Here is a 25816-nt window from a genome sequence, read left to right on the forward strand (position 1 = left end):
TAACAGCACATCTCATCATGTACTAATAAAGGCAAATGCATCATCTACACAGTCCATAATCTAGGCCCAAACCAGCTTCTTAAAATCATAAACAAGCGTCTCCAAAATACCCGTCCGCTTCTTCGCATCCGCCAACGAAATAATATCCACCTTCTCAACCACAGAGACAGAATCGACATTCTGCCCATCGCCTGCGGTCATAGCCCGTTCAATATCATGACAGATTGTCCGCACCCGATCCAGCTCCCTCACACTCCCTACACCTCCACTCGGACCAAGGCGCGGACTGGCCACCGCGTTAGCGACTGGAAGCGACTTGAAAGCCACAAAGCGTGTGGTAGCACGCTTTGTGCCACGCAGCCACGAAACAAGATCCCACTCGCTATTCGAGCTCGCCATGGCCTCCAGATTCTCGGGGCGCACATTCGTCTGTAGTGTGCGCGTGTTGACGCGGAGGGCATTTTCGTCGCCATCACGGTAGGCGATGACTAGGCCGACATTGCTTCGTTCATCGGATTGGCCGTCTGTGAGGATGGAGGTGATATATGTACCATAGTGAATGCGCGAGATGGAGCGGAGATCGATTCTCTCAAAGGAGAGCACCTTGTCCGTTTCCCAGTCGAAGCGACAGCTGTACACGGCGGCGTCGGTGAAGCAGCAGAACGGACTCTTCGAAGGGGAGAGTCCGTAGGGTGTTTGGTTCGCGGGGTGTCAGCATGGCCCAGCCACCGAGGAATTCTTCCGACGGGCTGCTGATGACGATTTTGCAACTGGTGTCGATGGCATTTTGGCGAATCTTGCCGACTGAAATTCCTGGGTCAGTGGTTTGGAGTTCGATTGCGAATTCATCGAAGACGTGTGTTGAGACGTTCCCAAGGAGGTAGTCAATACAAGCCTGGGAGAAATAGTCGTTGACAATATTATTGTAATATCGGGAGAGTGTTAAACCGAGATCATTGAGAGCTCCGCGGTAGTCTCGCTTCCTGGTTCTGGTAAAATCTCCCTTGAGAGCAGCTGTCGACGAATATTGCTTCGAGATTGCATCTCCATTGTCCGCCCACAGAGTGTTAAACCATTGTGTGGACGAGTCTCCGCCCAAATCAATGTGAATGCCTTCTTTCTGTAGCTGGCGCTCCAAAGCCCACTGGCCGAAAGCGCATTGTGCGACTCCGGTGCGGTCGAGACAGTCCATACAATTCGTACGAACAATGCCTGTCTGTATATCCGAAGATTTGCCATCTTTGATAGTGGTATAGCCGAATTCATTCAGGGTTTCCTTGACACCCTCAACCAGACGTGAGACATTCTCGAACTTCATACCGCGGCATTCGTTGTGGAAATCGAACCATTCCATGCGCAACGGCGTGCCATCAATGCCGCCCGCCTCGTTGAAGACGTCCGTATACCTCTCATATTGTTCACCAAGCTTCAGTTCCCCAGCATGTTTGTCAATCAAGGAGACGGCCTGGATTTTGCCATACCTCCGACTCAACTCTCGGAAGTGTCGTCCAAAGGCGAGTTGATTTATTTCCGCTGAGTGGTGCAACACGGGGATGGGCTTGAAGGCATATGGCGATTGGGAAAAGTATAGAGGAATCGAGCCTCGTAGCTGGAGGTATGAGTAGGCGTTATGAGAAGAGTCCCACTCTGGCACTGAAAGGATTTGCTCCGTTTCAACGGTGTTGGCAGTATTCCCGTCATCATCAACACCGCGACGAAGGTAGCGTAGACCGGGTCGATTGACAGACCGTCGAGAAATCAAGGTCAATAAAAAGTTCCGCTTAGGAGCCTCGGACTCCACAGCTTCCGGGTCTTGACTTTCTCCAAGAATTAGAGCTTCAGTAAGACCTTCATGAGCTGGTTTGTCCGCAGTCTTCTCAGAGCCAGCTACTGTGAACTCTCGCTGGCCAACAAATCCTTGTAATAAAGGCAATATGAAACCGTGTGCGCCGTTGTCAATAAACGTAGACATCAGATATTTATTCCAAAAGTACTATTGTAGATCAGCGACCAAGATCAAGGCAGCTTACTGGAAAATTTCCGTTCAAGAACATACCAAGGGGTCCACCATTTTATGGAGAGGCAGCTGTCCCCTTCGAGCTTCCTGTGCATTGAAAGACCGCGTAAGATCATAATCATATGCGAAAAAGAAATTATGTGAAGAAAATAACAGTTTCGTATATCGAAGTAATTTCGGCAAAAGTTCCGCCGCCTGGTCTGAGTCTGGTCGATTGGTCTCACCCTGGGCGTCTGATGCCTCTGGCAACGGAGCAGCCTCGGTGGCTTCCTCTTTAGCTCCCGAGCTATCGCTCGATAAGCGCGACGAGTCATCGAATGGCGACTCGGAAACATCATCTTTCTCCAGGGACCCAGGCCGTGGAAGACCGAGATTCTTGCGAGAAAGCCAGTTTGCCGCAAAGCGGCCAAACCGGACTCGCTTCTCTATCACATCTTCGGCTATACTCCCCACACTCATGCCCCGCGCATGGAGAGTTTCACGGGCTGGGGAGGTCGGCGCGCTGCCAATCTCCGTTTCCGCGCCGTCGGTCTCATTATCTGGTATATCCTCGTCAGAGCCTGAGTCAATATCGGGCTCTTCCTGAGTCACTTCCTTCCGGGCTTGAGCAATTGCGCGGGCGGCGTCTGTCTGCGAGGATATAGGGATGACGGCAACATTGGTGACGGCGTAGATCGGACGGCCCTGGATCTGGGCAACCTGTTGGCGCTGAGTGATGGAGACAAGGAACGAGTGTGATGCGACGGAGAGCAGGCCTGTTGGATATCCATAATGTGGTCAGGATTGGGTCTGGGGTGGTGTCGGATATTCAGCATGGGGGGGCTGAAAGTCGACATACCGACGAGCCCGTATACTTCTAGCCTGTCGCGTCCCTCCAGTGTCTCCGGGCTTGAGACTGGCAGGGCCGTGATTCTGTTCGTCTTATAGTCGATTCGGATCGACGAGGCTTCATTGTTGCTTCCATTGTTGGGCCGAGGACCGCTGACGCCATGGCCATGTAGGATCAAGCCATCAACCGCGGCAACGACAACAAGCTTCCGCAGCAGACCCGGCATCGCGTCGGAGTAGAGATTTGGGGAAGGGAAAGCCGGCGGTGCCCGGTTTTTGGCATTTGGCACCGTCGCGTGGGGCAAAGGACACTGTAGGGCATGCACGCGCGCCCGCAACTTGTTTTCGGATGGGAAATCTTCCATGACAGCTGACCGGCAAATACATCATCGGGTTCGGGGAAAAGTGCCCCACCCGCTTCAAGTCTATTGATTGCAAGGAAATTTCTCAATGGGTGTAGAAGAGGAAGAAGAAAAAAAGAAAACCACAATATATACAAGTGATGCAACTCGCCCATTACCAAAATCAACAAAATAAAACAGAACCATTCAGGAAACCCAGTGTCATATCCAATCATTTCATACGGGCATGCCCAGTGCCTTGGTATGTGCTCGAATCGCAAGCCCACGGGTATTTTGGATGAAGCAGTAAAATTACAAAGAATGCCCGGGGAGCGAGGCGGAAAGGCCGGCAGGGCTGGTAGCTCGGGAGAGTAAAGGTGAGGAGGGAAAAGCGTCATGGTAGGAGCCTGGAGAGGAAAGGGAGGGTGCTATATAGCAGACTAAAAATCGGAATCAGACGTTGCTGTTCTGTTTGGTGTGCTGAGCCGTGCGATCCCGCTCTTCGTTGCTCGAGTAGGTCGGTCCTGGCTCTCCGTCGCTTTCCTCGGCCAGGTCCTCCAGGCCGATGGCGCTGTGGTTATCCACATCATATGAGTGGATGAGCCCCTCGCGATCACCGTGTCCATTCAGGTAGATGCTGGAGGAGCTCCGACGGTGCGGCTCGCTGCTACGACGAAGCTGCATCGACCGGCGAGTTTGGAAGCTCGCAATTCCGTCTGTAGGCACTCCATCCTCATCATATTTAGGGTTGACCAGGTGGTGCCCATCAGGATCGTGTCGTGAGAGGTTGAGGAGGTAAACACCAGTGAAAATGACGAGGAATCCACAGAGAAGGGAAATCGTGTTGACGGCATCCGTGGTATTGAATCCTTGGAACAGAATGAAAGAGGCGCAAAGCGTGGCGGTCGTAAATGTGACATAGTAGAGAGGGTTGACGCTGCGAAAGAAGGAGAGCATCGGTTAGCAACGGTAAAAGCATTTGGCTGCCGCCTTGCAACTCACATGGAGGTTGAAAATTCATTCAACGCTTTGTTAAAGTAGTTCATCTGAGTAAGAATGCAGAATCCAGTGACAATGGCGAAGATATAGGTTGACGGTCGGCCGAATTGATTGTGGCCACCTAGGGTGAGCTTGACTGCGATACCGAAGGCTTTAATGGACATGACGGAAACCGAGCCAACGGTGGAGCAGATCGAGATGAAGATGAGCGGGTTCTTCTTGCCGTGCCTTGGAGCGACGCGATAGATCATAACCGTGGAAAAGACCGCGACAGCCAGGCAATAAATGAGGAAGCCGGGGCGAAGGGCATATGCCAGCATTTGCTCGATCTTATCTACCGGGGTGTCGGGAGGTGCGTGGAGGACGATAACGACGGATCCGAGCAGACACATGGCGCAGCCCAATTTACCCAGTGTCCCTAATCGCTCATCGAGGACGTATGAGCCAAGAACCGCGCTGAGATTTGTTAGCGATGTTGCGAGCTTTGCTTGGGCGAGAGATGCGGTCGTACCCGATCAGAACACTCAGCGCACCCAAAGGCGTTACTAGAATTGCAGGAGCGAAAGCGTAAGCGGCGAAGTTGGCGATTTCTCCCATGGCGACTGTAATGGATATTAGCATCTCCGGTGACATTTCGCTTCCCAATCAAATGCGATGGGAGGGGAGGGCTTCGTACGCATGATGACACCAATCCACCAGATTGGACTCCTCAAGTATGAAAATCCTTCGCCTTCGAACCCATGTCGTTCGGAAGCGTGCATCAATCCCTGATTTAAAACCCATTAGCACGTCCGCCGCCGATTCGATTGTGACCATTGACCATCGCTTCAGCCGCAGCTTCTCCGGTCGGGGACTTGCGCTCGAGGCAAACGAACCTTCTTTGTAACAACGAAACTCGTACCTGGCGAAAGGCGATTAGCAGACCATACCAAAGGATGCGAAGATCGACCGCGAACATACCAATTGCCATTGTTGATACGATGGCCAATATTAGCCCAACATATCTATTGACGCCACGCGCAGACCTGTCAGCATATGTGGCCTCGGTGGCTCTGTAGAGCGCGGCGAGGAGAAGGGAGTCGGGCTCACTTGTCTGGAAGCATTTTGCAAAAATGGAGGAGCGGTGGGCTCCTACAGTCGAAAGACCCCCAGTGCTAGCGATGGAAGAATCGGGGGAGAAGAAGTGGTGGCGGGAAATGAACGAGAGTGAGGGTGGTAACGAAGGGATTGCGGCGATTGCGGCCAGGTTGAGGACGAGGACGAGGGCGAGAACCGAGGCAGGGAAGAGCAAAGGCGACAAGGGGAGGCGTAACAGAAAAATGAGCCAGCCCAATGATTCTGAAGGTCTGAAAGGAAGATGAGTAAGGGTTGGAGAAGTCGAATGAGAGTCCAGATCCCACGAGAAGTCAAGAGGTCAAGAGTGTTTGGTGCCTGCGTGCGGTGGGGTTCCGTTTCGAGACTGCGGCCGATCGGGACGCGCGTAAGGGAGATACACAGTTACAACATACTATTTATATAGGAGTAGTACAGAGAGTACAGAGAGAACCAGTATTATTCTGTTATTCTGTTATTATACAGTTATACTGTTATACTGGTAATGCTATACTCGTGAAACAATACTACTACTACTAACACTGCTGGATCGAACCAGAACAGGGGCTACTGCTGGGCATTCTGGGCATTACTCGTACAGAGAAAGACCCTGAGTTCCAAGCCCGTGGCGGCGATCGTCGTTTCATAACGATCTTGTTCAACCAACCGCATTCGGCCACTCCTCTATACATACCCGGCTGGCTCCACAGGGCTTCCAAGGCGCAGTTTAATGAGATCTCGCTTGCATCCATTGATACATTCATTGGAACTAAACTGCGACTTCCAATGCTTTTTTATTGCTTGATCTAGTTCGATCAGATTAAATACCTCTATGGTAAATTATGCGGAGGACTATAGTGGTCCTTGCACTCCCCGACCTGGTTCAAGTTGCAGATCGACAGCCCTAGGCCCAGACAACTTCAGACTGGTTGAAGAACCCCTCAATTTGAGAATTTCCCAAAAATACCTCCCAATAGATAGGAGTAGGACACGATGCATAGTAAATAATAGTAAATATTAGATGCGGCGGAAGCTTAACCCCAAGCCGCTGCCATAGGCCACGATAGCTCCCAGGCAACCATATCTAGATTCTTTTTACAGAGTATGGACTAACGATGGATGATATGGTATGTACACTTACTAGTAGTATGACCATTCAGCTGAAGGCTGTGGATCTCGCCTAATTTCCCATGAACAATTGCATTACTGCCATGTCGATCAACCCCGAGTCGGTACCACATGCAAACCATAACAATTGATTACAAGTACTATTACGACAGCTTAAGCAGTATGCAGTAATAGGACATTGTCTCATTGCAAGCACCTAGTTATTCTAAAAGAAAATTCACTATGCCGCCCGAATGACGCCAACTATGTGACATGCAGATGAAACACTGTCCGACCGAAGAAAACACAAAACTCCATCTTCAACGCCCTAGCAAAGTGCAAAGTTTTTCGAGAGAACCGGGAGTGGTGGTATCATGCGCGTGCAAAGGGAGAGAACATGCCATATCGACGTACAAAAAAGCAAAGAGCAAAACACGGCGGTGGTTTATGCAGAAACAGGGAGGAATTGCGAGCGTTCTTGGGGTATCGAGCACCCCTCGGGCTCCATCTCCCACGGGGGGAAGAGGGAGGGGAAGAGATTGGGACCCGAGAGAGGGAGAGGGAGAGGGAGAAAAAAAAACAGAAAAGATATAAGAGCATTCAAGACGTACCTGGTGAGCATGTCCGGGCACACATTACATAGCCGCGCCCATATGGGTCAACGCCGTCGCTGAGGTTCAGAATTAGTAGATGGGGTGTTACACTGTTGAAAATTGCCGAAACCCTAGGCCACTGGTATCCACGAGAACCGAGGGGATTGGCAGGCCACCGAGGCAAGAATATGGTCTTGACATCGGCGGATATCGTGGCCGGAAAAAAAAATCACGCATGGTGATTTACGAGGGTCGACGGCGTTTGAGCTCGGGGTCGGCGTCCGCAAAGTCCCACTCGTCATCCTCTCGAGATCGTTTGGTAGACGTATTATCGTGGGGTTGGGAGTCAGCAAGGGAGTGATCTGTTTCGCCCAGTTCAATGGTCTCCGAGGTTTCGAAGTCCGCATACAGGTCGTCCTCTTCGTCCTCGCCGGTATGGGGTTCATGACCATCGACTTCTTCGCCGGGAGGTGTGGTCAAATCATCTTCGGAATTCTCAAGGTGATCATCGTAATCACCCTGAGTAGTCTGCAGCACGTCTTCAGCGATACCAAGCAAGTCGTCCTCGGGATCTAGATCGTGCTCTTCGAATCCAGCGCCTTCCTCCTGCGGCGCATTATCCACCGTTGAATCGGATTCTCCCAGGGATTCATGGTCATCGCCTTCGTCGGCTGTCGCTTCCTGGTTTTCGGTTCGAGCATTAGGTGCGTCGACAAGTCCTTCATCGTGGGTACATGTGAGATCAATAGCATCGGTGTCAACTACGGTTCCGGGCGCCTCCGTTTCCTCATATGAAACTTCATCTTGAGACTCTTCAGGGTTCTGGTCCTGCTCATGCTCATCGGCCCCTTGCAAAGCAGATGTTTTGTGGTTCAAGTCTTGCCCACTCTTGTCGTCATCGGCTTGGTATTTTTGTTCAGCATGTTCCGGGGCAGCCTCATTCACGTCCACAGATGCATCTGCGAGCTGCGCAGTGGATTCTGGCAGTAAACTGATGGTAGCGGAGGATTCGGTCTTTGGGTCTTCAAAGCTATCATGCTCTTTTGTTTTATCTCCATGGTGAGAGTCATTCGCCTCTGTATCATGAGTCTCCTCAGCTGTGGCATTTTTTTCTTGTTCTAAATGGTGCTCATTTTCTGCAAGTGCGGCGTCGGTCTCCTGATTGTTGGGGACAAAGTCCTTATGAGCCTCAGCTGGGGCCGCCGATTCTTGGGCATCGGCTTCATTCTGGCCAATTTCGTCCACTTCAAGGGGCTTCTCCGTCTGAGGTTTGCCGGCGAACGAATCTCCTGCAGAAGAATCTTCTTCATGCACAGGCACGTCTTCGTGACCAGCATCTTCATAGTCCACATCCCACGCATGAATTTGAGATAGACCTTTGCCTTCATGTGCAGCAGAGTCAAGACCAGCCAGCTCGGAATGAGCAGAGATTTTGCTTCCAAGAGTGAGGTAAAGCGCATCGGGCTCGCTGGTGCCATCATTTTGACTGAGCCGGGTGTAAATCTCCAGAATATGATGCAAGGTCATCTTAGAATTGTGCGTCGAGTCCTGTGATACAACAATTAGCATAACCATAGAAATAGATCGGGTTAGGGTGTCATGGTTCAGACATACCTCTGTTAGTTGAATACCAAGCGAATCGATATCAATAACAAGTACTTCGTCATCCGCAACATTATCTAGAAGCACCTCACGAAGAGAGCTGAACAATTTGCCGACACTGTCATACGCGACATCCTCATCGTGCAAGAAGAAGGTCTCTGCCGAGTCACCTTCAAGCGGTGGAAAAAGAGAGATCTCATTATCCTGGTAAAGCACCTTAACTGGGTGTAAAGATTCATTCTCACTGCTGCTATGCAGCTGGTCCTCATGAGATTCCCCGTGAGATTCGTCTACATCCTGGTGTTCAGGATGCTCGGAATTATTGTCGATGGCTGGAGCGAAAGACGACTGGACTTCGACAGCCTGCTTTGTTTCAGTGTCTTCAGTGATAGATGTTTCTTGATGACCAGGCTGCGTCTCGGCAGTCACAGCCTTATCCTCTGTGGTGGCATTAGCTCCTTCATCTAGGCTTGCCTGATCGATGTCAACACTGGCAGCAGCAGCAGTGCCGTGGGGTTCATTGGGCTTGTCGGCCTGATCCTGTTCGGCTGGCTTTGGCTCTGGCTCCAAAGAGGTCCCTTGATCGTGCTGCTCCGGCTGGTCGAGCGTGAGTTGAGGTTGAAGCTCTTGATCATGCTGTAGGACTTCTGCCTCATTTGTGGGAGGAGCCGATGGGGGTTGTAGCTCTTGAGCTTGTGGGGTCAATCCGATAATCCTTTCGGCTTGGTCGGTGATATTTTGGTCGGTGTGGTGGGTCACGTCATTATTACTGGCCGCATCTTCGATCTGAATAGTCGGAACAGCTTCGACAATCTCTTCGTCTTGATCACCCTCAAGCATATCTGCTTCGTAGGTAACAGCGTCGTCCTGGACTTCGATGTCGTGATCTTCATCGACAAAATTGTCAGCATCGACCATCGACCCTTCGGAAGGTTCTTCATCGGCCATATCGGCATCATTGATCGCATCGTTGAAGAGAGAAGGCTGGGACGTGTTCGGAAAATCATCAGCGCCCACCATGTCACTGTCCATGTTGGAGGGATGATCTTCCATCAGATCGATATCGATATCGAAGTCATCGGCCTGACCCTGGTAGGGCGAGGCCATTTCCATCGAGTCCTCAAGAGCAGGGACCTCCATGGCTTGAAAAGATAGGGCTGGAGCTGCCGTCATAGCATGAAGACGCGTCAAAAGTGGATGTCAAGGGACGTGTAGGGTTTACGAGGGGTGGCGTTTCGGGAGATAATGGATGGGAGGCGTAAATGGAACGAGAGGAGGAAGTGACCGCCGAACTGTTCACATTTAAATAGTTCAAGTAGCGGAAGGCAAGATCACGGTGAAACCCTTTGGGGGTGAAGTGGGATGTCGAGGTGTGGTGAAGTGAAGTGAAGTGAAGAAAGAAAAGATTGGCCCGTCTTCCTCCCCAAGCCGGACTAAGCGAAAAAGGGAGGCGCACGGGCCAAGTCGAAGAGAACAGAGTAGCGTAGCTGCCCGCAACTTGTCCGTCAACATCACCAAGGGGCTTTCTCTTCATCAAGGCTGCGCTTATTCCACAGAAAGACAGCTGACACAACCGCGCACCCTTGATACTCGCCCACACCACTGTTCTTCGAATATCTACTTTCTTTCGCAATGGTAGGATCGACGCTCCCTTCTTGACACGCTACTCGTAGGAACCCATACTAATACTAATACTTGCCTTCCCACAACAGGTCGTTCTCGCAGCATCGATATGCACTCGCGGAGGCAAAGCGGTCCTCTCGCGCCAATTCCGCGAGATCTCCCGCTCGCGCATTGAAGCCCTTCTGGCTTCTTTCCCCAAGCTTGCGGATTCGGGGACCCAGCACACCACCGTGGAGCAGGACAATGTCCGATTCGTCTACCAGCCATTGGACGAGCTTTACATCGTCCTGATCACCAACCGTCAATCAAACATCCTACAAGATATCGACAGTCTTCACCTGTTTGCTCAAGTGACCACCAGTATCTGCAAGAGTCTGGATGAGCGGGAGATCCTGCGCAATGCCTTCGAACTGCTGAGCGCATTCGATGAATTGGTGACGCAGGGCTATCGGGAGAACCTTTCGCTCTCTCAGATCAAGACATTCCTCGAAATGGAGAGTCACGAGGAGAGAATCCAGGAGATCATCGAGCGGGTAGGTCTTGAAACTGACTGCGGGGCTACGTCAGTGCTAACCTGTCTCGACAGAACAAAGAGTTGGAGGCCAGCGAGGAGCGCAAGAGGAAGGCCAAGCAATTGGAAATGCAGCGCAAAGAGGCTGCTCGCACAGGTCGCGCTGCTGCCCCAAGGGCGCCAAACTACCCAGTCTACACACCTCCCACACGCCCCGCCGTGCCCGACACATACGATTCCTACGAGGCAGAGAAGAAGAAGACATTTGCCAAGTATGTCAACCCTGGATGTAGCTTTGGCTGTTGTGATATGTACGTTTTCTAACATGCGAACTTATTAGGCCTCTCCCGTCTCGCGGCAAGGGTATGCAGTTGGGCAAGAAATCCAAGGCAACTGATATCTACGAGAAGGTCCGAGGTGATCTGGGCCCTGAAGTCGAGGAATCCAGCCCACTGGTGGGCTCAGAGGTTTCGACGCCCGTGCCAGAAGTCCCCTCCGCTCGCGAATCTCTCGCCGTGGACCGAGAGCCAGTCAATATTACCATCGCCGAGACCATTTCCGCCACGCTTACCCGAGAAGGTGCCTTGAAGTCATTCGAAGTCAAGGGTGACCTTCAACTCCGCATCACCGACCCATCCTTCACAAAGCTCCGTCTTGATCTTAAAGCCAACCCGACTCATGGCGCCCAGTTCCGGACCCACCCCAATGTCGACAAGGCCCTTTTCACTAGCTCCTCCACCATTCAACTGAAGGACACTTCTAAAAGATTTCCCGCCAACAATGCAATTGGTGTTCTGCGATGGCGCGTTGCTAGCTCGGCTGATAACGCTGAAGTTCTCCCCATTACTTTCACAGTATGGGTGAACAAGGGCTCTGACTCTACCACCGTGACGGTTGAATACGAGCTTACCGGCTCGGACAGTCTGCAAGACGTCGTTGTCACCATTCCTTACGGTGAAACTGAGCCTGCTGTTTCTAGCTTCGATGCTGTCTACGAAGTCTCGGGTGATAGCCTTGACTGGAACCTTGGTGCGGTCGACGAAGCGAACCCCTCCGGCAGTTTTGAATTCGAATCTACCGATGCCGATGAAGACGTTTTCTTCCCAATGAGCGTCCGCTTTACCAAGTCCCAGCCTTTCGTAGATGTGGACGTCCTTGATGTCGCCCTTTTGGAGATGGAAGGGGAAAGCACTGCCTACTCCAAGGATGTTCGCAGCGTTGCGGAGAACTTCCATATTCAGTGATCCAAGAGTCGGATTGTATAGAGTTTGTTACTTAATGATGTTCGGACAGTGGCCTTTTTCTCCCCTGGCACCTTTGCTTTCAAGACCGTGTTCTAAGCCCCTTGTTATCTGATTGCCTTTTCACGTCCTCTTCCAGGACCGTGTCTCTAACTTTACTCAAAATTGACACAAAATGACTAGACCTTACCATGACTTAATGCACCTTTGCCTGATAACTCAACTACCCGCTCACAATGCCTGACAACAAAAGTGAATGCCGGTCGTGATGCCCATTCTAATCATCTGCGCGTAATCTGTCTGCCCTTGGCCACGACGTCAGAATTATAGACTTCAGACGCGACTCCAGTATGTAAGCGGTCAAAATAGTTGCAGTAGCGTCGGCATTAACAAGCATGGCTTGTAAGTTCCGTCAAGCTTTTTGTACCTCACTTCCCATCCATGGATGTCAACCCTTCGGTTCTTTAAAGCAACCAGGGACAGCCGCTTATGCGCCACCACTTCCTAGCGTCATGTTTACATTTCACCCCAGGCCTAGGCCATTATACACATTGTCTAGCTTTGGATATGAGGCACAATATCATAACAGCTTACCGGTCTTGGCAGATTGAGTTTCTTTCGGTTTGGGGTACTGCTGGCATCGGAGAGTCCGATTCCCAGTCCTCGGTCCCCCCAGAAGGAACAATCCCGCTTACCTAGGCGGTTATCGGAACCTGTCACCTATCGGTTCGAACAACCGAAGCAGCAGCCGCGAAAAGGATCTCATAGATCATGGGTTTTTATTTATGGGTATGGCCATTGTTTGGGTGTGACCAAGCGGAATCTAATGCAGCTCCGTCGATATGTGGTTGATGGCAAATCAAAGCATTCAATCAGATGTGTAGAAGAGGAAATTCCCTCACCGAAAGAACCCAAATTTGCCTCAGCAACCTCTGGAGCTCCAAGAGGCGAATCTATTTTGTCGAGGGACCGGGCCTGAACTTCATCTTAGTGGCCATTTTCCCACAGGCTTGTCACCTCTCTTTCGGTGCATCGTCATTGCCGGATATCTGCCGGACAGTAATTTAGGTTACCATGCGTGTGATGACCCAAACATTTTGTATATTGAGTTGCTGGTTGCTGGTTCAAGTTACTGGTTTCGTCGCACGCAATGTTCCACCTTTTTCATAGGTTAAGTCCTTAAATGCCCATGAACCTCCGATGCCTTCTTTTCGCCTCATTCCATCTTGGTTTTGTTTACAATGATGATCGACGCATCAGGTTCTAACAAAGCACCATAGAGCACTGAAGGTAATTCAAGTATTTACACAAATTGCTCAAGACTTCTCATGAATGTTCAATAATTGTGATCGACCCAATCGAAGACTTAGAAAGGAAACTATTAAACAAATCCCGCCATGAGCAATATCCACTTTCCATCATGGACTGAGCAGCAAAGCTTGTTCAAGTTGTCATGTGCTGATGCAGAAACATGCAGTCAGTTATCCAGTGTGGTATGTATGCTATCTCATCATACAAACTTGAATTATACATTGTTCATCTAATATACTATATCTTTCAGGATAACTCTATGCCATCTCTTCAGAGAACTGAGTCTGAAATAGGTACCAAGAAAATGGCTATTCCACGTCTTGCTGATGGTGCCGAGCCTGCATTCACGTCTCCGGGAAGGTTTCATCGCCGTCACGTACGTCGAGCATGCGAGTCCTGCCGACAGAGGAAGACAAAGTGTACTGGAGACAAGTCGGGGTGCCGGAATTGCCGAGAGGCAGGTATTATCTGCTGCTATACCGATGGTAAAAGAGAAAAATCGAAACGGTGAGGCCCTTGCCCTTGTTAATCTATACAACTGATGCAAATATTAACCCAAAATTGAAAATCGAAAGTCAACTAGCAAGCCTGTCCGCAAAGGTACAGGCATACGAAGATGTCATCAGCAAGCTGAGCAATCGATTTGGTGTCTCCGACGAACAACTCGTGAACATCGCCCTGGCAGTGGTATGGAACCCGACTCGTCTCCACTAAAAGAAATCATATCTGAGTTAGAATAGGATTCCGCTTCTGAGTTAGCACTGGACGGCGATGCCAATGCTACAGGGGAAAGGCCGTTGAATTCTGAACCATCTCCTTCACACCCCTCCGCTGATGCACCTCTAGATCTTGTCGACCATACAAATGAGGACTTCAATAGAGATGAAGTAGCTCGCTCGACTGGATTTATGGGGAAAAGCTCTGAGATCACTTGGCTCCAAAGGCTTAGCAAGGAAGTCAACAACGAGAACGAGGAGTGGCCGTGCAACAATTCGAACGCAGATGACGAAAATACTTTACCATCTCCGACATTGACTCCACGTCCCGAAAATACGAGTGATTCACTGGTTGCGTCCTTGAATTACTACCTTGACGATTTGGAAATTCCCAACGCAGATAAAGTCGATTCCAGTGTCGTTCCCCCGAAAGAAACGGCAACGAAATTGTTAAACTCCTATCTGGCCTCAATTCATCCATCTTTTCCAATCATTGGGATTTCCACATTTGTCTCCCAGTTTCAGGCCTACTTCAGCCAGCCATATCTAAAGCCTGGGAGTAAATGGCTAGCCATACTCAATCTCATTTTTGCAATAGCTGCAAAATATGAACATTTGACCAGCGCAGGCTTGAACGACGAAGAGGATGACCACCAGGTTTACTTTTCACGAGCCAGAATGCTTAGCCTTGAGGATCAGTTGTTACATCACCCCGATCTCCAGCAATTGCAGGTCGAAGGACTTACCTGCTTCTATATGATCTCTTCCGGTCATATCAATAGGTACGTGAGCTCTTGAGGTTTCGATCTTCTTCTGGATTAGTTGCTGATATGACGACTTTCACTAGGGCTTGGAAACTTTCTGGAAGTGCGGTCAGAGGTGCATTGGCTCTTGGTCTCCACCTTCGCAATGTCGGATCCTGTACCTCGAATACTTCGAAAGAGATCAGATACCGTGTCTGGTGGTCATTGTATTCGGTTGAGCATCTTTTGACTGTCATGACCGGTCGGCCATCCTGCATCGTCGACAGTTCTTGCACTACACCCCTTCCCGTGCCGTTTGATGAAAGTGACTTTCAAAAAGACGAAGTATCTCTTTTAATCAGTACCGCCGGACGAAGTACCTGCAGCCCCCTGGAGCAGATGACCCTGAAAGATAGCGCAGCCAGACTCGATTCGGCTGCTGATTCAGACACAACGGATGAAGGCATTGATTCTGATACAAAGATGAGTCGAGCTGAATACTTGAAGAGTCTTGCACCATGCATGTCACTGTACTTTTTGCAGTTGACATCGCTTACAACTATTGCCAAAAGAATGACCGTCAAGCTTTACAGTCCGGAGGCATTGCAAGCCCCGTGGGCAAGTACCGAGTTTGTAATCCAAAGCTTGATGCTTGATATTGACTCTTGGTTCATGAACCTTCCACCATCCTACGACTTTACTTCTACGCAGACTTCGCAATGCCCTCTGGGACAGCGAATGGGGCTTGCTTTTCTCTTCTACAGCACGAAGATTGGCATTACACGCCCATGTCTGTATCGACTTGACACCTCACATTCAGATGGCGATCGAACCTATGAATTCTGCAGCAAGACGGCCGCGGAGTGTGTCGAGTCAGCATGCCACATGTTGACATTGTTCCCGAACTCTCCAGATGCCGCGCTCCTGCATCGGATATCCCCGTGGTGGTGTACACTTCACTACCTCATGCAATCCACTACTGTCCTATTGTTGGAGCTTGCATTCCAAGCCCAACACGTTCCCGAAAAGGCAGCAATGGTCTCCAAAGCGGCCAAGAAAGCACTTGACTGGCTACACACCCTGTCCAAGACAAATGCCGCATGTGAGCGTGCATGGAGACTCTGTGATGGATTTTTACGCCGCCTTGCGCCTCAGTTCGGCATCAGTCTCTCTGATATATCTGAAAATGAGGATTCATCTACACCCTCCCTTCTCGATGCCTCAGAGCTCGACGCGATCGTACTTGTCGCGGATGATACAGTCATGGATCACCTTTCGTTTAACCCGTCTGCTGCACTGCCTTCAACAAATGCAATCGACAGTATCGCTGCAGATATGGACTCCATCGCTTGCTCGCCGATGGATCATTCGGACACCCCACTCGGGATGTCGGCGCCTGACAAAGTAGAGCCACCGGACCTAATGGATCCGTTCATTAAGCCTGATAAGTCAAGCTCCAGTCGAAGCTCTTACGATGACTACTTCCCTTATGACCCAGCGACTGGCCAGATTACCGGCTCCTTTTTCCCATCAACGGGACCAAATCTAGATATTGACTTGGGCTACTTCTGGGGAGATCCTATATGTTGAGAGGCCGCCGTGGTTATTAGACACAAAAGTATCATCTGAATAAATAATAGATGCTTGAGAAATTGAGGAATGTTCTTGATGTCGAGTTAGGCAGGGGGTGTCAGGTTGTCACCCCATGTGCTTGGTTTGTTTGTTTGAGATTGATTGTTTGGCCGATCAAATCATAAACCATACAACACCATAGAAATTCTAGGTAGAGAGAAACTCTTCATCGCTATCTGGATAAATGACATTTGTACTATTATTCCAATCTTTAGCTAGCAGCTCATTGCCTATTGCTCGCAACTCACTTGCTGCTTCTAATGACGTCGGTGGTCCCCTTCTAGTTCCAATTCTATTTACACAGCCCAATATGCTCTAAAACTGCAGTCCAAGCTCTATCCCATTTTTCCCCCGCACTCCATATGCATGTTTCGCGTCCCAGGTGATGGGTAGCTTTGTTGGGCCTGCTATCGTCCCATAAACCCGGTACCCCTGGATATCATCTCCATCGGGCTAACTGCTCGGAACAGAACCTTAAAGGATTCCAGGGTCTAGGTCCAGACCGGTCTTACTTTTCGAATACTTTCGTCATAGCAAATCGTAGTTATGACGTTGTATCAAACATTTTGAGACTGAAGCTGGTGAGACGCTCGCAAGGTCGCGTAACAGCAATGCGCCTGGTCGTAGACTATGCTTCCCACTTATACTTTGCCGCAGTAAACATAAAGCGTGCTTGGTCTTCGGGGGAGGTGAAGTGTTTCAACGGACCATAAGATGGTATGTCGATTTTGGTGATTTTTGCAAAGCGAATCTCGACCGTGTGGTCCTTTGGTCCCCCTTTTCCCGACCATGCACTCACCATCCGAGTTTCTGGTAACTCCCACAAGCTTGCTTGAATTCCCAGTAGACCCCGACTGTCGGCGGTGAACTTCTCGATGCCGTCTAAAATCGGCAAGATCCGACGCCGAATACCACAACCGACATGGTTGGCGTCAATTTGATAGTCAGGGTATTGTTTGAGTCCGGCTATGACCTGGTTTATGGCAAATTGGGGCTCTTCGGAGTCACCATATTCATTGGGGCCATTATATTGTTCGGGTGATTGCTCGTCAGAATCATCCTTGTTAAAGTTAGGATCGACAAGAGTAGATCCCAAAAATATAGTCTTCGTGCGTAGTGCAAAAAAGCGTGTCATTTGACCGAGATGGAAGATGTCACACTGCGCCCCATTGTCGAGTCCATTTCGGCACTGCAGTTCGGGATTTCGAAAACTCGAAGAAAATGCCACACCTGGCGTATTTGGCTTAGCATTTGGCTCATCTCTTTCAAGTCCACCATAAGCACGAAGAAAGTGAGCCTGAAGATCAGTTAATGTATTCATAACACACTGTCTTCTGTGGTATATTTCCTCTAGGGAATACTGTGTTAGTGAGCGGCTCCTTGACCAACCAGAGTGGGAATACAACATACCTTCAAGGCCATTGGGAAGATATTTCCAACTCAAATAACCATCTGTCGTCGGTCTCTCTGGTCCTTGCTGCCAATATCTTGAGCCTACTAGGATCAGAGTATGCGTCATTGCTTTCAGGATATCATTTAAACCAATAGATGCCGAAATAAAGATCATCTCTCGGATGCGTCTTTCCTTTAACTTCAACATATCCAAGGTGAAGGCTTTCATGCTGACTCCAGGTTTCGACTTGCCGCCGCCTCTGTACTGAGCTGTCTGTAGAGCCTTTTGAACAGGACTTATAGAATTGAACCACTCAGAAATATCAATCAACTTGGCAACAATGGAAGATGATTGTGCTGTCAAGCCATCGTAAAAGATATCTTGTGCCTCTGTGTCCGAGGAATCTAGGCACAGAATCTTGAGGAACAGCTGTATCGCCTCAACACCGCATAGTTCTGACTTCGTGCTGCAAGGGATCTCCACAATAGGCAATTTGGTGAGTGATGAGACACTCAAAATGCTCGAAGAGCTATCTGCCGCGCCGTCTATCAGGGCTTGCCTCTGCTGCGCAAGTAGTCTACCCTCCATGAACTTTTCAGAGTCCAACATTGCTCCGAAGTAAGGACTCCCAGTCATGAGTTTCTCGCTCGAAACCCGCCAGTAATGCTTTTTTTCAGAAGACATCGCAGCATATTCAAGAATGATATCGCCATTGGGTGAAATCAAATTTGGTGCTGTCGATGTGCTCTCGGGAACAAGGATGGCATCTTTGGCACGTAAACGTTGGCGTGTTGGAAGAGCTTTTGGCACTGATATACTTTCATTTCCAACATTCCCGCTCTCGAGTCTCCCTTCGTTTGGGGTCGGCAGAGGTGGGTAATCAGAAGGCATGCTGTTGCAAAATGAATTTGTTTATTCCAAACCCCGCGGTTAAGAAAAATGCCCTTGATTGCATGCACATGTAGAGGGAGGACGTCCGTGTCTCAGTAGAGATATATCGTATAGTGAATATATAGCGTCTTCTCCTGCCACCTCCCAACTTCTACCTTTTTAGACTAGTCCTCCAAATATTTTATTTAGTTGATCAGCCTCAGAGTCTGTTGTGATGGTTGAGGGCAATCCCGACGCAAAATAAATCTCAGCAGAAGGATTCAGCATGTCAGGGTAAAGTATAGGCGATTGCCGCTGAATCAAGCAGGGAAAATAATATGAACATGAGCAAGGGTTGTAAAGTTCAACTTGAAGTTGCTCACGGTCGGTCCTGGATATTTGTGACTAAGCGCATCTTGATAAATGCTGACTAATTTGGAAGGCGGTGGGATGCTGAGTTTTGGCCTTCATTTTCAGGCCTTATATAGGGTCCTGAGATCTATTCGATCATAACTCGTTCCATGGAAAAGAACCATGATAGAAAGATTGATGAAGACTAGGCTAGCTTATTTGAAATAGGGTGAAATATTATTGGATTTTATAGGTGCGGCCCTCGATCTTTGGCGAAGAACTTCGGGTTGTTCAAGTTGAGGAGTGGACTCGTACATAGACGGCTTTTGTGCTCTTCAAAACCTCTATTTGACATGAATAGGGGTTATATGCAAGTTTTCACTTAATAACGTGTCCAGGAGGGGTATGTAGGTATTTGATGTTTGAGAAAAGCCAAGACCGCTGTGCGGTCTTCACAATCAAGGCAGTATGACGACGGGACACTGAAGGACTGTGGGGCCCTTGGGAATATTTGTAGGTTTTTGATTGACTTCGTTTTCTTTGCGATTCGCATCACGTCGTTTCAATGCCCTGCCGATAATATATTCCAATTTGGCGACACTCTGAGGCTGTCGTTCGGGGGAGGACTCGGCTTGAATGGCATGCACGGGATCCGTGTCAAATGCATATGCATATTCAGGAGGTACCAGTGAGAACAAACCAATCGAATGGTTTCGCTCCAAGTATGGCGAGTAAGCCTGGAGATTGCGCGCCATCTCGTCCGACATCTCGCCTCCCTCCGGGATGGCTAAATCAATCAAATTGTTTCCATGGTAGTCGCAGAATAATGGTTCACTTGTCACCAAACCGGCCACAAAGTCTTGGTTGGCACAAGCAGCCGCTATTGTGCCCTGTCGGAATTCCAATGTGAATACCATGTCGACATCACTTGGAAGACAGATTGCCATGCCTCGATTTAGGATTGGTGGAGCTGGGAGACCGTCATCCGTCTCAACATGGGGTTGCTGGGTGACACTTTCAGTAACGGAAATGGTGGATGACTTCCTCAGTGCGCAGCCTAGATCCGTGGCGAACTCATGCCAGCCACTTTCATTTGGTTGAAATGTGGGGGTCTCCTCTTGTTCGAGAGAGTCGCGGCTCTCTGCGACCGAAATTTCGGTTTCAATGGTCTTGACGGTGGTCGCGACAGCTTCCCGAGCTGCCTTCCGCAGGGTTGGGAGCAAGACGTCCTGTTCCTGCTCGTCCAATGCAACTCCAGGAGCCCATGCAGTCGCCAAGTTAGCCCAGCTTGCGGGCTTGTAGATTCCGTTTACATATCTCCCTTTGGCTAGGTCCGCGATAGTCTTCCGTGTTGCCAAGTTGGCCCGCCCGCGGCCCATGAGATTGACGGTAGAATTCAGGATACGGCTGCCTTCCCACAGAATAAACCCATGTTTCTTAGCAGCGTAGATCAATTGATCAATGACCTCGTCGGACCAATCGTCGATCACATCCGCTTGAACTTTGAGAACGGCGATGTGAGGGCCAATTTCGGAGACCAAGCGGAATAAAGTTGCAGAGTCGGTGACGGTGTGGGAAGTCAAGACGGCCACTGGTTGCCCGAAGGGTAGGCCCTTCTTGGCCTCGGTCAGCTTCTGGATATACCCCAGAATCGGGTTGATTGGTGCATCATCCACAGTCGACATCGTGGGATGTGAAGAGGAATGCTGTAAGGTGTAGGGGAGAATGGAGAAACAAGTGCACTCGACCTGTGCTCAAAGTGTCGGGAGCCCCAGCGGGGCGGGTGTGTGCACTAGAGATGAACTAGCGTGATGCTAATGCCTGACAATTTTCAGGAGAAGGCCAAGAGGGAGAAAAATGTCTTGTTTTCTCGACCTCGCTCGAGGGATTGCCGCGAACGGAGAGTGTCCCAATATGATGCGTGCATTTCTGCCCGGTGGAGACTCGACCACAAAAGTTGGCCCCCCCGGTTTCTTTCTCTTTGTCTTTCAAGAATGCCAGCGCTTGATTATTTGTCCCTTCTTGAGCACCAATAAACATTGGGCCGTTGGGTTGGAAATCTCATCGAATGGGAGAAAGAATATTCTCTATTGGATCCGATAGGTCCAATGAAGTCGAAGAGTGCCCACCTGTTGTGTGTTGGCGTCCCGCATCATCTGGGGCCGCAGAGTAGGAATCCAACAAAGGGGGGGAAATATCGTGAAACAATTCAGGTGCCGTGTTTCATGGGCCTGAGCAATCCTCAATGTTATATACTTCCAAGGTTCGTAGGCTGGGTTAGGACCTAGGTGTACTCTGATAGCTGCCAGGAACCAGCCACACCCGCAGGAATACGGTACAATACAGGGTACACATACTATGCAAAAACTTTTGAGATTGATACTCAAGATGCAGTCGAGGGCGGAAGAGAACTGGCAGTACTAATATAGTATTGGTTGAAGTACAAAAGTACCAATTACAAAGTAAAGTACAAAGTAACCTGGAGAGTAAAAGGGTCTGTCAAGAGTGGATTTTCCTTGAGGTTGACTCCGTAACTCCGAGTCCGTACAGTACAGCCACAGCCACAGTCACAGTCACCTGCTTCCGAGGAAGTATATGTCTCCAGTGACTCTTAAAAGGATCGGTGGCCTGATCTTCAATCTTACGACCCAAGCAATCAATCCAGCAAGGTTTGGCAGTCTCAAGCCATATATTCTGCCCAATTGTTGTGCTTGTTTCCGGGGCGGAAACTTCACATGTCACGCCACGCCCTCCCCTGAATAATTAATAATACTACTAGTAGTAATTTATTCCCAAGGTTCCGCCGCCCTCCGCGATCAACGATCAACTTCTCGATTCCTCAACGCCGCATCCACCATCCACCTCCGCTCACATCCCTTTCGCCACTCTACCGCGACTTTCCTTCCTACGAGCGTCCCCGCCCTATCTTCGTTCACGATTGATTGTCTGCTCTCGACAACAAACAAGAAAGAAGAAGAAGAAAAAAAATGCCCGGCCGAGTTCTACCGGCCTTCACGGCCGCGGAGGTCGCATCGCATAACAACGCCAAATCCTGCTATATCGCGATCGGCCGGAACGTTTACGATGTCACCGACTTCGTTCAAGACCACCCCGGCGGTGGTGATCTGATTCTGGATTACGCCGGCAAGGACGTGGAGGAGATCATGAAGGATGAAATTTCTCACGGACACTCCGAGGCCGCATACGAGATCCTCGAAGACTACCAGATCGGCTTCCTCTCTTCAGGAGTAGGCGCCTCCGGCAAAGCGACCTCAACTGCGGTGGACGCCGGTGTTTCGGACTCTGGTCCCGTCTACAGTACTACCGGCATGTCGAAAGAGGAGGATCTGTCGGTTGAAACAAATTTCAGCCAGGACTTCAAGACGCACAAATTTTTGGATCTCAGCAAGCCTCTTTTCCCACAACTCTGGTACAGCAACTTCTCGAAAGAGTTCTATCTGGAGCAGATTCACCGACCCCGCCACTACAAGGGTGGTGAGTCTGCGCCCCTCTTTGGCAACTTCCTGGAGCCCCTCAGCAAGACCGCTTGGTATGTTGTACCCATAATCTGGCTGCCACTGGTCGCCTATGGTACAACGGTTGGTGCAGCAGGACTCGGTAATCCTTCCGCTGCTGCCGCCTACTGGATTGTAGGTGTGTGCCTCTGGTCTCTGATCGAGTATCTGATGCACCGCTTCCTCTTCCATGTCGATAAGTAGGTTTCATTCCCCTTGTTTCCCCTACCGTAATACTTGCTGACTTGATATTTCAGCTGGCTTCCCGACAACAGCGTTGGTCTGACCCTCCACTTCCTGCTCCATGGTATACACCACTACCTTCCAATGGACAAGTACCGACTGGTCATGCCACCCACGCTGTTTATCCTCCTGGCAGCCCCATTCTGGAAGCTGGCCCATGCTGTCTTTTTCTACAACTGGTTCGCGGCTGTGCAGGTATACTGCGGCGGTGTCTTCGGTTACGTGTGCTACGATCTGACCCACTACTTCCTCCACCACCGCAAGTGAGTTTTCTCTCAAATCCCCAGCGCGACTAAATCGTCCTATGTTCGATACTAATTTCTATATAGTCTTCCTCTGTACTACAAGGAACTGAAGAAGTACCATCTCCAGCACCATTACGCTGATTTCGAGAACGGCTTCGGTGTCACCAGCCGATTCTGGGACCGTGTCTTCGGTACTGAATTGGAAGCCTCTACTGCTAAGGGCAGCAAGGCTCAGTAAACCGACTAGCTTGACCATATTAGGTCCACTAGTTCATTCTTCATGAATTGACGTCGAGTCTTACCTCGGGTGACTGACTTACGTTACCGGGAGATTGTACATGTTTTATTATTCAATGCCGGAACTGAGAGTTTCCGGATCATGTGTTTTACGGGTTTTCATGCATAGGAGACTTTGGTTGGTATACCTATGTCGCCAACTGGAAGTCGGATTTCCTCCACATCACTTATCAGTGTACATCAACTATTAATCATAATTAAAACAAACAAACGAACAAAACACTCGCTTATGAGATTATTTCAATTGAACACTGACCAATCAATACAATACCTTTACTAGTAAAAACACTACAATCAAAACATGTGCTATACTGGAATGTACCTGAAAATATGTATGCTGCCCCTGCTGGATGTGGCAACTGTGAATAAAAGTTAGTTTGGATCACGTGATTGTGAATTGGACGTTGGATCTCCCGCGCGCCGGAAACAGATCCTCCTACCCACACCTCATCTACGACTTTGATCAGCGACACAAACAGACATAACAGGCCTTGTATTCTGAGAATAAGGGTTAGAAAGCCTTTTCATCCCCAGCTTTCGCTATCTGACCGAGTCACAAGTGACTATTATCTCATTACCCCCGGCCATCATCTCCACCGCATTTGGCCACAGGCAGACTCTCCACAATGTCCGGACTCGACGTAGAGGCTCTTCTTGAGTCAACAGCTGCTGCTCCGACCGATACCGCTCCGAAGACAGACGACCGCGATGACCGATCTCGGGCCGATACACAAGAGCGCCCTGATCGTGATCGTTCCCGTGACAGACGCCGACGCCGAGACCGCAGCCGTGATCGTCGCCGGGACCGAGATGCCGATGGCGATGAGGACATGAAAAGCCCTCGAAGCGAACATGGCAGTGCTAACGGAAGCCATAGAAGCCGGAGAAGGAGCAGAAGCCGTGAGAGCGATCGACGCCGCCCTCGCCGGGATCGCGGCGGTGACGACTACCGCTCCAGTGGTGACTTCTATCGTGGCGGAGGACGCGCTCGCACTCGTTCGCGCTCACCTGATGACCGTCATTACCGCCCCTCACGACGGGAGCGTGATGAAGAACGACGTCGGGGTGGTGGCCGTGACCGTGAAGGTCGCCGCCCTAGCCCTGGTCGCCGGGATACCAGCAAATCCCCAGAGCTCAACGAGGATGAGCGAGACAAGCGAACTATCTTTGTGCAACAACTCGCCGCTCGTTTGAGAACCAAAGAGCTGATGGCCTTTTTCGAGAAGGTTGGCCCAGTCAAGGAGGCCCAGATCGTCAAGGACCGTGTTAGCGGACGATCCAAGGGGTATGTTTTGATCTCTCTACCTAGAAACTTTCTGGTACTCAGCTAACGGATTTTAGTGTCGGATATGTTGAATTCAAGAGTGAAGAATCCGTGCCCGCTGCGATCCAACTTACCGGTCAAAAGCTTCTAGGCATTCCTATCATCGCCCAGTTGACCGAGGCGGAGAAGAACCGTCAAGCTCGTAACCCCGATGCCAGTTCTGGACCATCGCACTCCGCTCCTTTCCATAGACTCTATGTTGGTAATGTTCATTTCAGCATCACTGAAAGTGATCTCCAGAATGTCTTCGAACCGTTTGGCGAACTCGAATTTGTCCAATTGCAGAAGGATGAGACTGGGCGCAGTAAAGGTTACGCATTTGTGCAGTAAGTAGTCCCCATTGGCCGTCCTTAATTACCAATTCCACTAACCTCAATGTAGGTTCCGGGATCCCAACCAAGCTCGCGATGCCTTGGAAAAGATGAATGGCTTTGATCTTGCTGGTCGAGCTATTCGGGTTGGCCTTGGCAACGATAAGTTCACCCCCGATTCGAACTCGAACCGATTGCAGAGCACTTCTGCAAGCCAACCGAATTTCCAGGGCTCTTCATTCTCCGGCCATGGCGGACGCGGCGTTCAAGCCGGAGGCTCGAACAACTTTGACCGTGCTGGTGGCAGAGAAAACGAGAAGGCTGGCGGCGCCAGTGCCCTCGACGACACAGACGTTGCAGGTGTAAACTTCAACAATTATAGTAGGGACGCGTTGATGAGGAAACTTGCACGTACAGATGACCCCGAGCCTTCTGCCGATGAACAGCAGAAGGTACTTCGACCCAAGACTGAGACAAAACCATTGCCCGTGAATGTCAACATGGCGAGCCGATGCGTGATGCTTCGTGACATGTTTGACCCCTCCGAGTAAGTTGATTCTCTCCCCGTGCCTGATTTATCTTTTCAGTTATTAACATATAATCACAGAGAGGAGGGTGACGCCTGGGTCAAGGAACTGGAGGACGACGTTCGCCAAGAATGCGAAGAAAAATATGGCCATGTTGTTCACATCTCGGTAGATCCGAACTCTCAAGGCGACATTTATCTGAAGTTCGACCGTGTTCAAGGCGGAGAGAACGCCATAAAGGGCCTTAATGGTCGTTTCTTTGGTGGCAAGCAGATTACCGCGCAGCCGGTCGTGGACGCTGTTTATAGCAGTCTTTTCTCCCGGACCAAGGCTATCTGATGGCCACTCACCACTGTGGGTTTTTGTGACATACTCTAACTTGGC

General features: G+C 50.0%; 10 protein-coding genes across 10 annotated transcripts; 5 read left to right on the forward strand and 5 right to left on the reverse strand.

Annotated features, from left to right (window-relative positions):
• Nucleotides 1-60: 60 nt before the first annotated feature.
• On the reverse strand, nt 61-3210 carry N7481_005379 (uncharacterized protein; the record flags this gene model as incomplete). The annotated part of the gene is made up of 4 exons (XM_057264598.1): nt 61-631; nt 669-1993; nt 2057-2772; nt 2856-3210. 4 exons carry the CDS (start codon nt 3208-3210, stop codon nt 61-63), a joined length of 2967 nt encoding a protein of 988 aa, XP_057122318.1.
• Nucleotides 3211-3639: 429 nt separating this feature from the next.
• N7481_005380 (DUF803 domain membrane protein) lies at nt 3640-5288 on the reverse strand (the record flags this gene model as incomplete). Its single annotated transcript, XM_057264599.1, has 7 exons — nt 3640-4123; nt 4189-4641; nt 4697-4787; nt 4862-4952; nt 5061-5086; nt 5146-5237; nt 5275-5288. The coding sequence occupies 7 exons, from the start codon at nt 5286-5288 to the stop codon at nt 3640-3642; spliced, it is 1251 nt and encodes a 416-aa protein (XP_057122319.1).
• Nucleotides 5289-5297: 9 nt separating this feature from the next.
• N7481_005381 (uncharacterized protein) lies at nt 5298-5546 on the forward strand (the record flags this gene model as incomplete). The annotated part of the gene is made up of 1 exon (XM_057264600.1): nt 5298-5546. One exon carries the CDS (start codon nt 5298-5300, stop codon nt 5544-5546), a length of 249 nt encoding a protein of 82 aa, XP_057122320.1.
• A 1674-nt stretch (nt 5547-7220) lies between these two features.
• N7481_005382 (uncharacterized protein) lies at nt 7221-9719 on the reverse strand (the record flags this gene model as incomplete). Its single annotated transcript, XM_057264601.1, has 2 exons — nt 7221-8525; nt 8592-9719. 2 exons carry the CDS (start codon nt 9717-9719, stop codon nt 7221-7223), a joined length of 2433 nt encoding a protein of 810 aa, XP_057122321.1.
• A 492-nt stretch (nt 9720-10211) lies between these two features.
• Nucleotides 10212-11957, forward strand: N7481_005383 (coatomer subunit delta; the record flags this gene model as incomplete). The annotated part of the gene is made up of 4 exons (XM_057264602.1): nt 10212-10214; nt 10292-10735; nt 10789-10985; nt 11054-11957. The coding sequence occupies 4 exons, from the start codon at nt 10212-10214 to the stop codon at nt 11955-11957; spliced, it is 1548 nt and encodes a 515-aa protein (XP_057122322.1).
• A 1394-nt stretch (nt 11958-13351) lies between these two features.
• N7481_005384 (CeGAL family transcription factor) lies at nt 13352-16314 on the forward strand (the record flags this gene model as incomplete). The annotated part of the gene is made up of 5 exons (XM_057264603.1): nt 13352-13447; nt 13516-13772; nt 13841-13952; nt 14006-14763; nt 14829-16314. The coding sequence occupies 5 exons, from the start codon at nt 13352-13354 to the stop codon at nt 16312-16314; spliced, it is 2709 nt and encodes a 902-aa protein (XP_057122323.1).
• A 670-nt stretch (nt 16315-16984) lies between these two features.
• N7481_005385 (uncharacterized protein) lies at nt 16985-18640 on the reverse strand (the record flags this gene model as incomplete). Its single annotated transcript, XM_057264604.1, has 2 exons — nt 16985-17706; nt 17767-18640. 2 exons carry the CDS (start codon nt 18638-18640, stop codon nt 16985-16987), a joined length of 1596 nt encoding a protein of 531 aa, XP_057122324.1.
• A 788-nt stretch (nt 18641-19428) lies between these two features.
• Nucleotides 19429-20655, reverse strand: N7481_005386 (uncharacterized protein; the record flags this gene model as incomplete). Its single annotated transcript, XM_057264605.1, has 1 exon — nt 19429-20655. The coding sequence occupies one exon, from the start codon at nt 20653-20655 to the stop codon at nt 19429-19431; it is 1227 nt and encodes a 408-aa protein (XP_057122325.1).
• A 1302-nt stretch (nt 20656-21957) lies between these two features.
• Nucleotides 21958-23211, forward strand: N7481_005387 (fatty acid alpha-hydroxylase; the record flags this gene model as incomplete). The annotated part of the gene is made up of 3 exons (XM_057264606.1): nt 21958-22685; nt 22743-22991; nt 23058-23211. The coding sequence occupies 3 exons, from the start codon at nt 21958-21960 to the stop codon at nt 23209-23211; spliced, it is 1131 nt and encodes a 376-aa protein (XP_057122326.1).
• Nucleotides 23212-23896: 685 nt separating this feature from the next.
• Nucleotides 23897-25771, forward strand: N7481_005388 (putative RNA splicing factor (Pad-1); the record flags this gene model as incomplete). The annotated part of the gene is made up of 4 exons (XM_057264607.1): nt 23897-24555; nt 24612-24920; nt 24976-25452; nt 25513-25771. The coding sequence occupies 4 exons, from the start codon at nt 23897-23899 to the stop codon at nt 25769-25771; spliced, it is 1704 nt and encodes a 567-aa protein (XP_057122327.1).
• Between the last annotated feature and the right edge of the window lie 45 nt (nt 25772-25816).

The sequence above is a fragment of the Penicillium waksmanii genome (assembly GCF_028829765.1).
Source record: "Penicillium waksmanii strain IBT 27052 chromosome Unknown utg000005l:1.0-5232799.0:1.0-5237142.0, whole genome shotgun sequence".
NCBI classification, from domain to species: domain Eukaryota; kingdom Fungi; phylum Ascomycota; class Eurotiomycetes; order Eurotiales; family Aspergillaceae; genus Penicillium; species Penicillium waksmanii.